The sequence below is a fragment of the Aotus nancymaae genome, unplaced genomic scaffold (assembly GCF_030222135.1).
Source record: "Aotus nancymaae isolate 86718 unplaced genomic scaffold, 86718_ANA_hifiasm-v0.15.2.pri h1tg000021l, whole genome shotgun sequence".
Classification (NCBI taxonomy): domain Eukaryota; kingdom Metazoa; phylum Chordata; class Mammalia; order Primates; family Aotidae; genus Aotus; species Aotus nancymaae.
The window spans coordinates 31,045,687-31,058,157 of NW_026988433.1; the positions used below are offsets into that span (position 1 = coordinate 31,045,687).

A 12,471-nucleotide genomic window follows, 5' to 3' on the forward strand; every position below is an offset into this window, starting at 1 on the left:
GGAAAGAAGCAATTTTAAAAAATGGTCTGGCAGCTATTTTTTTGAAAAATTATATTCTTGGCCTGGCTTAGGCCTGAATCCCAGCATTTTGGGAGACAGAAGCAGGCAGATCACTTGAGCCCAGGAGTTTGAGACCAACCTGGGCAACGTGGTGAAACCCTGTCTCTACAAAAAATACAAAAATTATCCAGGCATAGTGATGTGCACCTGTAGTCCCAGCTACTCAGAAGGCTGAGATAGGAGGATCACTTGAGCCCTAGAGGTTGAGGCTGCCGTGAACTTTGATGACGTCACTGCACTCTAGCCTGGGTGACACAGTAAGACCCTGTCTCAAAACAAAAACAAACCATCCTTTTCACCTTTTATGACTTTCTAGCATTTCAAATTCATTTTTTAAAAGGGCTCTTCTTGATGTATTTTAAAAATATTTTTATCTAGGTAATAGTATGAAATAAAATTCATTTGTTGGTAGAGGTAAATAGAATAAGTTTCACAGATATTGTGCAAAACTTCATTTCAGTAAACTTTAATGGCAATTTTGCAAAAATAAAATTTAAAAAGAATCTTAATTTGACTAGTTTGACTTCTGGTTTACTAATTATAGTAAAAGTATATACCAAGTTAAACCTTTTTTTGTTCATATTTTGGTTTTTTTTTTCACGTGATGCATTTTAATTGTTTGCTTCATATTTGTTTTCTCAGTAGTCTGTGAGCACCTTGTGGGGTGTAATAACTTCAGTGTTAATACCTTATACATCCTAATTATAATTTTAATACCTTATACATTCTATATACATCCTATAGTACTTTGTAGTTGTCAGAGTATTTTAATATATTAACATATCAGCTCACTTGAATTTTCTAACAACCCCTTAGGGGAGAAGATAGTATTATTTAAATTTTACAGTTGAAATTTAGGATTAAGTTGACTTGTCTAAAATCACAAAACTGGAGCTTAGGTCCAGGTGTTCTGACTTGCCACCTGGTGTACTTTTGTGACAATCTTTAAGGTTTGAATAGCTGCAGCACTAATCAAACTCAGTGCCGTCCAGAATCTGTATTTCTGTTTGGCCCATTATGGTTAACAACTAACTGCACGTGGCTGTTGAGTGCTTGAAATGTGGCTAGGTAATTAAGGTAGTGAATTTCTTATTTTATTTAGTTTATGTTTTAAATAATGACTTGCGACCAGATACCATGCTGGACAGTGCAGGTCTGCCCTCATAGGTAGAATAACGGTTTGCCAGGACATTATAACAAGAACTCAAACATTGGCTTCAGAGTAGCCAATGGATATAAAGCACTGGATATAAAGTTCTTCCTGTAGAATTCGGCGATTATGAAAACTCTGAACTATAAAACAAGCAACCTAAATTTATCCAGAAAGTTGGTTTGTATACTTTTTGAAATTAGTTTTGGACTACTTTGTGTATCACATGCAACAATACACAAAGACTCAAAACAAAGGGACAGAGGAAGATTTACCAACCAAATGGAGAGGAAACATAAATAAATAAATAAAAAGCAGGAGTTGCAATTCTCACCTCTGATAAAATAGACTTTAAAGCAACAAAGATCAAAAGAGGCAAAGAAGGACATTACATAATGGTAAAAGGATCAATGCGACAAGAAGAGCTAACGATCCTATATATACACGTACCCAATACAGGAGCACCCAGATACATAAGACAAGTTCTTAATGACTTATAAAGAGACTTAGCCTCCCACACAATAATAGTGGGAGACTGTAACATCACATTGTCAATATTAGACTGATCAACGAGATAGAAAATTAACAAGGACATCCAGGACTTGAACTCAGACCCGGAACAAGTAAACTTAATAAACATTTTAGGTCTCTCCACTTCAAATACACAAAACATACATTCTTATCAGTACCATATCACACCTATTCCAAAAGTGACTACATAATTGGAAGTAAATCACTCCTCAGTAATTGCATAGTATTTCATAGGTTTAAATGAAATATTGGTTGGCTGCTTGTTTGTTAGTTTCTTCCCTTATTCCTTCCTGTCTCCATTGTTAAACACAATTATTGGCATAAAAGAGGTTTTCAATTCCCATTTTTAGACTGCATTCTAGCCTGGGCAATAAAGCAATACTCCTGTTCTCTCTCCCTCTTTCTCTTCTTTTTCTTCCTCTTCATTCTTTTATTTTCTCTCTTCCTTTCTTCCTTTTTTTTTCTTTCTAAAAAAAAAAAAAAGAAAGTAGTTTTGGTAGTTTATTGGTTCTTGTTTTTTTCCTCTCTCTTCCTTTTAGCCAAGTGTGATTGCTAAGGGTTCTTTTTGTTTGTTTTCTCTTAGATATGACATTTATATGGTAGAGCGCATTGTCAAAACAATATATATCTATATGTATTTTTTTCTTTTTGAGACAGTCTTACTCTGTCACCCAGGCTGTAGTGCAGTGATGCTGATCTTGGCTCACTGCAACCTCCAGCTCCTGGGCTCAAGCAATTCTCTTGCCAGTGAGTGCCACCACGCTTGGCTAACTTTTTAAAGTTTTTTTTTTGTAGAGACAAGGCCTTACTATATTGCCCAGACTGGTCTCGAACTTCCAGGCTCAAGCGATCCTCCCGCCTTGACCTCCCAAAGTGCTGATATTACAGGCATGATCCACCATGCCTGGCTTTTAATACAATTAATTACAATTAATTCTGACTTTTAATACAAGTTTCTTCCCTACTCCCCAAGTGGCAAATGAATCTTTCCTTTTCCAACACTCCTTTATTTCCTTAAAAATCTTAGCTCGCTCTCTGTGGAAAAGTCTGTCATGATTATTCCTCTTGTCTAACAGTGTTTATTATATAATCTGTACTCATTTAAAAGCTACACAGTAAGTAGTCCTGCATCATTTCATGAAAATAAATGATTAATCCTTAAAAGGAATGTCAGCTCCTTGAGGACAGAGTCCTGACTTGCATTTTGTCTTCCTTAAAAAATATGTTCAACAAATATATGTTGTGTCTATTTCCGTAAAGGATCCAAAGAGGATAGGCATGGTGTGGAAAAGAGTCTGAGTTTAATTAATGTTTGACTAGATAGTAGTCGTCCATCTTCAGTTTGAATCATTTCCTTTAATTTATGTAAAGAGAAGAAATCATCCCAGTGTTAATAACCATTCAGCTCTTAATTTTTTAAAGTTGTGCTTTATTGCACTAAGTCACTTTGCATTGGGAAAATGGGTGTCTTTAATCAAATGTGATTAGAAATGCTGCTGGTGATGAGCAGATTTCACTTCCTGATTAGTATCATAGGAGGAGGAGGTTTAGTAGAAAAGATAAAGCTTAAAATATCTTTAATATATCTTAGTCTTTCTTTTAGTGCCTCAATGCAAAACAAATTTTGTTTTCAGAAACTAAGAAGACCTTTTGTAATCTAGGAACACGGTAAATTTATCTTTTCTTTTTCCCTTGTTGGAGGGAAGACAAGATTAGAGGGACCCCGATTCTGAGGCAGCTTCTAAGGCTGTTTAACTGGGCATGTTAAAGTGCCCGTCTTTGGGGTATCACTTTCTGAGCCCCAACAGAATCATACAGTATATAGACTTTAGACTTTTGAGACTGGCTTTTTTTTTTTTTTTTTTTGAGACGGAGTTTCGCTCTCGTTACCCAGGCTGGAGTGCAATGGAGCGATCTCGGCTCACCGCAACCTCCGCCTCCTGGGTTCAGGCAATTCTCCTGCCTCAGCCTCCTGAGTAGCTGGGCTTTTTTTTTTAAAAAAAAAAAAAAAAACTCAGCCTAATTCCCTGGAGATTCATTAAAGTTGATGAGAGAGATTCCGTCTTTTTTAGCACTCTTTTCCAAAGGCCTGGCTTCTTGTGTGTAGTGGCTTAGCCCAGGAGGTCTCCTCCGAGTGTTATGTCTGGGAGTCTCCATCTGCTGTAACTGGAGATTAAGGATTTTAGTGGTTTTCTTTTTAGTATTGTCCTCAGGGTGCTGGCAAGCTGATTTGCCAAATTAACTAGATCAGAAGTGTGCATAGTTTCCCATTCTGTTTGGGCTCTTTTGACAAGCTGGGAGAGTTCTCAAGAAAGGCTGTTCACTAACGTGGAATAAAAGGCTACTTGAGTAGATTCAATAGCTGTAGGTAATCCAGCATTTTCTTTAAATACAACCTGGAGTCTATTGTAATAGTTGTAAACTGGCTTATTAGGTTCTTGGGCACAGGCCTGGCGATTTTTCCAGTCTAAGGCTTTTAGGAAGAGCCTTACTTGGTGACCTAGATGAGAGCGCAGTGGTGCGATCTCAGCTCACTGAAACCTCACCTTCCAGGTTCAAGCAATTCTCCTACCTTAGCTTCCTGAGTAGCTGGGATTAGAGGCACCTGCTACCACACCTGGCTGATTTTTTTTTTTTTTTTGTAATAGAGACGAGGTTTCACCATGTTGGCTAGGCTGATCTCAAGTGATCCTCCCGCCATGGCCTCCCTAAGTGCTGAGATTACAGGCGTCAGCCACCCCGCCTAGCCCTAATTTTGTTCTAAGAAAGACAAGTTTGTGGACTCAAAAGATCTCCAGGATGGCCATCCAGATTAGTTTTGATGTTCTCTATCCATTGATTTAAAACTGTTCACAAGAGAAACCATAATTTTTAAAAAATTTTTTTATAATAGGGAAAAAATAGAGATGAGGTCTCACTGTATTACCCAGGCTGGTCTTGAGCTCCTGGGTCGAGTGATCCTCCCAACTCAGACTCCTAAAGTGCTAGGACTACAGGTGTGAGCCACCACACCTGGCCAAAGACCATAATTTTTTGAACATGTAGCTAGCTGGCAGGGTCCCAGGAGGGGGGCCATGATTGCGTGCTTTAGCATTTTAGGATCCCATTCTACTTCTCATTAATTTCCCAAGAGCAAAAGAAAAACCCTATAAACCCTGTCAGGGAATGTTTGGGGTTTGGACCAGTGTCCAACAAACTAAAGTACAAGTGCAAGTATATGGAAACAAAACTAAACAGAACAAAACTAAAACCAAAAGTTCTCTTTATTGGGGTTCTTTTCCACAGTGTTGATGGTTCTTTCCATAGAGGACCCTGTGTCATAAGCATTAAAGATCTTCCGCCCACCTCCCATTTATAGGCTGATTAGAGATGCTGTGTTTTGGGGCAAGTAGACCACTTCAGTGCCTTCAGTGTTGAACTCATGGGGTCCTGGGTGGCCACGGGCATTGTCCAGTCAAAAGAACTTTAAAAGGCAGTACCTTACTGGCAAGGTACTTCCTGACTTCAGAGACAATGCATCGAAGAACCAATCCAGTAAAAGAGCTCTTGTTCAGGTCTTCTCATTGTACAACCAAAAGAGTGACTGCTGGTGTTAATCTTTTTCCATCAAGCCTTGGAGTTTAGCAGCATTACAGATAAGGAAAGCCCAATAGCGTTTGCACAAATCAGTAGAGTCAGCCTGTCCCTTCCCTTCCTGCTTTAAATGCTCACTTCTCTTCCTTACTAATACGTGTTATTCTTCACATTTTTTTCACATAATTAAATTTCATCTGCATTAAAAACATGTTCAGGCAGATATCCTTTCTCATCAATGATTTTCTTTGGGAACTGATATGCTGCCTTTTGGTCTACAGAAGGTGCTTCTCCTATTATCTTGACATTTTAAAGCCAAATCTCTTTGTAAAATTATCAAACCATTCTTTGCTGGCATTACATTCCCCTGCTTTAGACCCTTATTGTCCTTTTGCTTCAAGTGGCTATCTAACAGCTTTGCTTTTTCTTGCATTATGTTAGTCTATAGGTATGTGTTTCTGGTAGCAATTCTGTACCCATGTTAAAGCACACTTTCAATACAAGATAAAAAGGCATTTAGCAAAAAAAAAAAGAAAAAGCAAAGTTTTCAAATCTGCTGGTATAGCTGCAATGATAGCTTCATAAATTTTCTTTGCTTTTTTTTTTTTTTTTTTTGGTACAACGATCCTTAGCTAAATTCATTTGTCTTGAAATGGCCAGCAACCGCTGCTGCAGGCCTCAACCTCTGATACATATCAAACCATTCGACTTTTTCTTGTAATGTCATAACTTTTTTCTGCTTCTTGAGAGCACTTCTATCAGCACTAGTGGCATTTTTTAAGAATCCCATGGTGTTCTTCACAGTTTATGCTATTGCACTAAATATGAAAAATACATAATAAACATGAGAGATCAGTTTTTATCGCAATATGCAATTTAGAGAGACAGACCGCTCACATGGAGACAATCAGTGTCACTATGGATACTTGCAACAACACGTGAGCTTGCTGCAATAGTAAAGGAGGTGGGTACAAAATTATAGTATGTAGTATATATTACAGTTGATTTTATTCAGTTATGATTTATTGCTGCATTTTTATGTTTGTTTACATATCAATTGCAGATGGTACCATGTACAGTCTATTTGTATGTATAAGTTTTGATATATTTTAATTTTTTATAATATAATAGATTTGTGTAAGTTCTGGCTAATGAAAACAGAAGTGGTAGGTGCACCTTCCATGATACCTCCTTCAAGGCGAGCATATCTTTCCTTTCCGAGGCTGGAATGAATGCTAAATGCCTGGGTCCCATAGACCATCTGAATGTAGCAGGGCCACTTCTTAGGGGCTGTGGAATAGGATGCTGGAGGAAGCTTGGGCAGGAAGGAGGGCGTGAGGAATAGAAGGAAAGGACACACAGAAAGATTAGCTAGAAGAGAATGAGCTGGCAAAGGAGATGGTAAAGGAGCCACCAGGGCAACAGGAGGAAAACCAAGAAAGCATTTCCACAAAGAGGAACTGGGCATCTGCTATGAATACTTGAGTAAGAGATGAGGAAAATGATGTTGAGTTTAACAATGTGGGGACCTTAGTAAGGCCACTAAAGTTGTGAGAGCATAAATGATACTGGAGTGAGCTGAAGGGTGAATGGAAAAGCAGGAGAAAGGGACAGAGAATGTAGGGTGGAGGGACTAGCTGGAATGGATAGGGAGTGAAGGGAAGGTGTTCGCAAGATACTGGAACATGTTTGCTTGCTGACGGGAATAATCCTATTGAAAGGAAAAGAGAAGCAGCAAGGTCTTGAGAACACAGAAGTTGATGAGATCCAGAGCAAATAGAGATTGGATGTCTGCAAGACAGAGGGACACTTCCTCTATGGTAAGAGGAGTGAAGAAGAAAATGGGGCGTGTATATGAGTAGGTTTATAGGTTTAGGGTACAAACATGAGGGAACTTCTATCAAAGCTTTCCATTTTCTCCTGAAATATTTAGCAAGGTCGTTAGCTGAAACCTCACAGATAATAAGGTCCTTATCCCCCCATATCTTGTCAGTCCCTTCTGTTTCTGCTTGTGTTTCTAAATGTTCTGAGAAGAGTCTTTCCTAAACTTTAGATCGATTCTGTAACTGCCTTAAAATCCTTCAGTGCTCCCAAGGCACAGAAGACATGTCACGTTTAGGGCCCAGCTTTCTTTCCTAGACCCATTTCTCAACAGTTACCTACCTGTGTTTTGGACAAAGTCAGCCACACAGTTGCCCTGAAACAATTTACCCTTGCTGCTTCTCCGCCTTTGAGCATGCTCTTCTAACCGACTGGCCCTGTCCTTTTTTCCCCTACCCGGTGAACTCTTTCTTGAAGACCCATTTCAAATACCACATCCTTTTAAACCTCTTTGATTCCGTTACCCCATTTCAAGCATGGTGAGACACTAAGTCTTTTAGTTTGTCCATGTCAGGAACTATAGTTTATTCATCTGGATGTATTACGATGTATGTGGTAGGCAGTAAGTGAATACATGAATTTTGATTGCTTTACCCATTTCTCTAGCAGTTCTAATGAAATGAAAGTTACATACTCTCAGTCTTTGATGCAAATAAACCATTGTTTCTTTTTCTTTTTTCTAGGTGGTTCTGGAATGGAGCCGAGATCAATACCATGTTTTGTTTGATACATATAGAGACAATATTGCTGGAAAGTCCTTTCAGAATCGGTGAGATCTGATTTTGAAATCTGTTATTTGGACCTAAATCATAAGTCATGAAATATCCATGCTGAAAACATGACAGTTTAAGGGGTCTTTCTGAGTTATAGATATGATTTAACTTACTGAAAAGTATGCCCATCTGATGTGCTTGCTTCGGCAGCACATATACTTAAAAAAAAATTGGAACGATATAGAGAAGATTAGTGCGGCCCCTGTGCAAGGGTAATGCACCAATTCATGATGCATTCATAAAATATTTTTTTTTAAATAATAAATATGCCCATCTGAAGAAAGTGTGTTCACCACATTTTATGGGTAAAAAATCTGATTCACAGAGAGTAATCCCTCCTTGTAGTTTATTGGGTACCTTAAATGCATGATTGTATTTTGTCTCTCCCCAGGTCTGTGAGGTAAAGGGAATTTCATCCCCCTGTAGGATGAGGAAACCAGGTGGCTACTACACAGCTAGTTTCTGAGCCCTGGCCAGAATTCTGTTGACAGCGTGCTGTGAACTGGGGTTGGACCCCACCTCAGTGGTCACATCTTGCTACTTCTTGGTGGGGGAGGAGCAAACAGCTTCATACCTCATAGTGTGGGTCTTTCTCTCTCTCTCTCTCTTATTATTATTATTATTTTTTTTGAGACAGAATTTCATTCTTGTTGCCCAGGCTGGAGTGCAATGGCATGATCTCGGCTACCGCAACCTCCGCCTCCCAGGTTCAAGTGATTCTCCTGCCTCAGCTTCCTGAGTAGCTGGGATTACAGGCGCCTGCCACCATGCTCGGCTAATTTTAGTATTTTTAGTAGATATGAGGTTTCTCCATGTTTGTCAGTCTGGTCTCAAACTCAGGTAATCTACCTGCTCTGGCCTCCCAATGTGCTAGGATTACAGGCTTGGCCACCACGCCCGGCCAGTTGTGGGTCTTTCTCTTGGAAGACCAAGCTTCTTGGTGCAGCCATTTTGGAATGCAGCCTTCACCATTTCTCATCTTTGGGGATTTTTTTTTTTTCCTCTTCACAAGACAGGCCTCAGAATGGAAACAATTTTTTTTTCAACACCCTCCTTCCCCTTTTGCAATAAAATGAATCACACAGGTCCTTTCTGACTTTTGTTTCTGTCTTCTCACTAATTTTTTTGTTTGAGAAAATACAGTCATTTCATTTTAAAATTTATTCATGTTAACATGTAAAGGGGTTTATCTTTATTTTGTTTTATTTTTTTGGAGACGGAGTTGCACTCTGTTGCCCAGGCTGGAGTGCAGTTGCACGATTTTGGCTTACTGCAGCCTCTATCTCCTGGGTTCAAGTGATTATCCTGCCTCAGCCTCCCCAGTAGCTGGGATTACAGGCATCTGCCACCACACCCAGCTAATTTTTGTATTTTTAGTAGAGATGGAGTTTTACCACGTTGGCCAGGCTGGTCTCAAACTCGTGACCTCAGGTGATCCACCCACCTTGGCTCCCAAAGTGCTGGGGTTATAGGCATGAGTCACTGCTCCTGGCCTATTGTCATTTTAAAATGAATTAAGTATTTTTAAAATGTTTCAGTTTTATTTTCAAATATGGCAAATATGGATAATTATGATCTTATAAATAAAAGTACTTTGGGGTCCATAATAATTTTTAATTTTAAGGGACCAAACAGTAAAAGTTTGAGGACCATTCCTTAATATAGTAGTTCTGAAACTGTTATTTTCTCAAGCCCTCCACTGCAAGCTAAAGTGGAGGTCTTAAGAAAATAACGGTTACTTCCCAGCCCAGAGTTTCTGAGTCTGTAGGACTAAGAGGGGTTCTGAGAATTTGCACTTCTACCAAACTTCCTGGTGATATCAGAGTTGCTGGTCTAGTGCCCACACTGTGAAAACTACCGTATTAAAGGATTTTTAATGAAATATAATTTTCACTTTTTTTTTTTTGTTTGAGAAAGAGTCTCGCCCTGTTGCCCAGGCTGGAGTGCAGTGGCGTACTCTCCATCTCGGCTCACTGCAGCCTCCACCTTCCAGGTTCAAGCAGTTCCCCTGCCTCAGCCTATTGAGTAGCTGGGATTACAGGCGTTCATCACCATGCTGGGCTAATTTTTTGTATCTTTAGTAGAGGCAGGGTTTCACCATGTTGGCCAGGCTGGTCTCGATATCCTGACCTCGTGATCTGTCCACCTCAGCCTCCCAAAGTGCTGGGATTACAGGCTTGAGCCACCGTGCCCGGCAATAATTTTTACTTTAACAAGTTAATTTCCCTAAGGAAAGTTCTAAATTGATTAACTTTTAAAAATCAGACATTTATTGAGTACCTACTCTGTGCCTTATGCTGTGCTACATCCAAATGGTACACAAATGCATAGATCCCTGTCCCAAAGGAGCTTCAAACCTTTTTAAAAATGAATTAATTACTTATTTAGTTTTAGAGATGGGATCTTACTATGTTGCCCAGGCTGGTCTCAAACTCCTAGACTGAAGTGATCCTCCCATCTTGGCCTTCCAAAGTGCTTGGATTATGAGTCACCATGCCCAGCTGCTTCAAACTTTTAGAAAGAAAATTAGCTTATTAGAAAATGTAGATTTTGAGGTCAGCAGTTTTAATCAAGCACTCTTGTTCTCTTTCTAAAGAATTTTGGAAGGTTGTACTAAAATATAGTTTAATTTTTATGTAGGCGTATATTCAAAATTGCCTAATTTTGATGATGACAAATAAATGGATCATGTATCACATATCACATGGTCTAATATATTTTAAGATACCCTAACATTGGTATATTTTAAGTATTTTGCTAGTTTTTATACAAATCTTTTTATAAAAAAATATTTATTTATTTTATTAGAGATGGGATCTTGCTGTATTGCCCAGGCTGGTCTCAAACTCTGACCACAAGCAATCTTCTTATCTCGGCCTCCCAAAATGTTAGGATTACAGGTGTGATCCACCGTGCCTGGCCGGTATAAATCTTTTTAATGTTGTTTGCTCTGAATGAAAAAAATCTCATTCCATATGTCAGTAAAAGTGAATATGTAAACTCTGTCCACTGCTCCTAATATGAGGCATTAAATCAATCTGGGGCTCAATTTTGCCATCTGTAAAATGTGGATATTAGATCAAGATTACACTCTCTTCCGACTCTTTTGTTCTAAAATACTATTTAAGCCTGGGCACAGTGGCTCACGTCTGTAATCCCAGCACTATGGGAAGCCAAGGTGGATGAATCACTTGAGGTCAGGAGTTCAAAACCAGCCTGGCCAACATGGTGAAACCCCGTCTCTACTAAAAATACAAATATTAGCTGGGGCAGTGGCACGCACCTGTAATCCCAGCTACTTGGGAGGCTGAGGCAGGGATAATTGCTTGAACCCAGAAGGCAGCGGTTGCAGTGAGCTGAGATTGCACCACTGCACTCCAGTCTGGGTGACAAAGCGAGACTCCAGCTCAAATAAATAAGACCAAATACTATTTAAGTTCTCTGTTTTCTCATGTGCTTTATACAGTGTGGAACCAAGGGACTGTTAAATGGTATTAATATTCACTACACTGAAGAGTGATTAAAATAAAAGTGTCAGTGTCATCACTGCATTGGTTCTGAGTCATGGGTGACTTAGTCTTAGTCTTCAACTCTAAGATAAAGCTTTCCTTCTCATCTGTGAACCAAGATAGTGGTCTAGTGGTTAGAATGAAAGATTCAGAGTGTGACCGTGTCTAATAATAGGAAAACAACTGACTCATTGACCTTGCGCAGATCACACAATCTCCTTCTATTTGTCAGTTTCACCAGAGAATTAAATTGATCATATAATATATACAGTATATTATGTTTTAATCAGCTGAACATATATATTAAAAATATTTAAATGCAGATTATTACTTTTATAGGAAAACTTGAGATGTAATTCTCTTCTCTAACCTTTTCTTTTAAAAACACATCACTTAAGTAGTTTTTAAAAATTTATTTTTAGTTTGAGCATAGATCACCTGGGAGGTTGAGAGTGAGATGACCTTGGATAATTTACATGTGGGCAATGTGAGGCAGATGGATTTTTTTTTTAAATGAGGACAACTGATATATATAATAAAGGAATGAACTAATAGGCCACGAATATGTATTAAACCCCACCCATGTAGCAGGAACTATTGTAGGCTGTAGGCATATAGTGGTGAACAAGATGAACTCATTCACCTCATATAGAACTGGCATTTTAGTGGGGAAAAAAGTGAAGTATGTTACCTACATATAGATAAATCAGTGGTTCTCAAAGTGCAATTTCTAGACCAGCAACATCAGCATTATCTGAGAGCTTGTGAGAAAAGCAAATTCTACAAACACTAGAATTTATTTATTGATAAATTCAGAAAAAACCTAGATAAGGAAGCCTTTGCAAATCATTACAGTAGGGAGAGAGAGCCTGAAGATGTAGGAAAGAGAGGAAATAATGAACCAGGGCACAGAATGCATGATACCATTTCTACCTGAGAGTTACGCCATCTAGTGGAAGATAGGGATGCATAGGAAATAGCACAGCACAGTACG

General features: G+C 38.8%; 1 protein-coding gene and 1 pseudogene across 3 annotated transcripts in view; both read left to right on the top strand.

Annotated features, from left to right (window-relative positions):
- GNPTAB (N-acetylglucosamine-1-phosphate transferase subunits alpha and beta) overlaps positions 1-12,471 on the top strand; it is an 84,932-nt gene that overhangs the window by 24,867 nt on the left and 47,594 nt on the right. For all 3 annotated transcript variants that reach the window (XM_021675562.2, XM_064379918.1, XM_064379917.1), the window contains exon 2: positions 7,879-7,964. In XM_021675562.2, the coding sequence (XP_021531237.2) occupies positions 7,879-7,964 (86 nt within the window). The remainder of the gene's footprint in view (positions 1-7,878; positions 7,965-12,471) is intronic.
- Positions 8,103-8,219, top strand: LOC135276318 (U6 spliceosomal RNA; annotated as a pseudogene).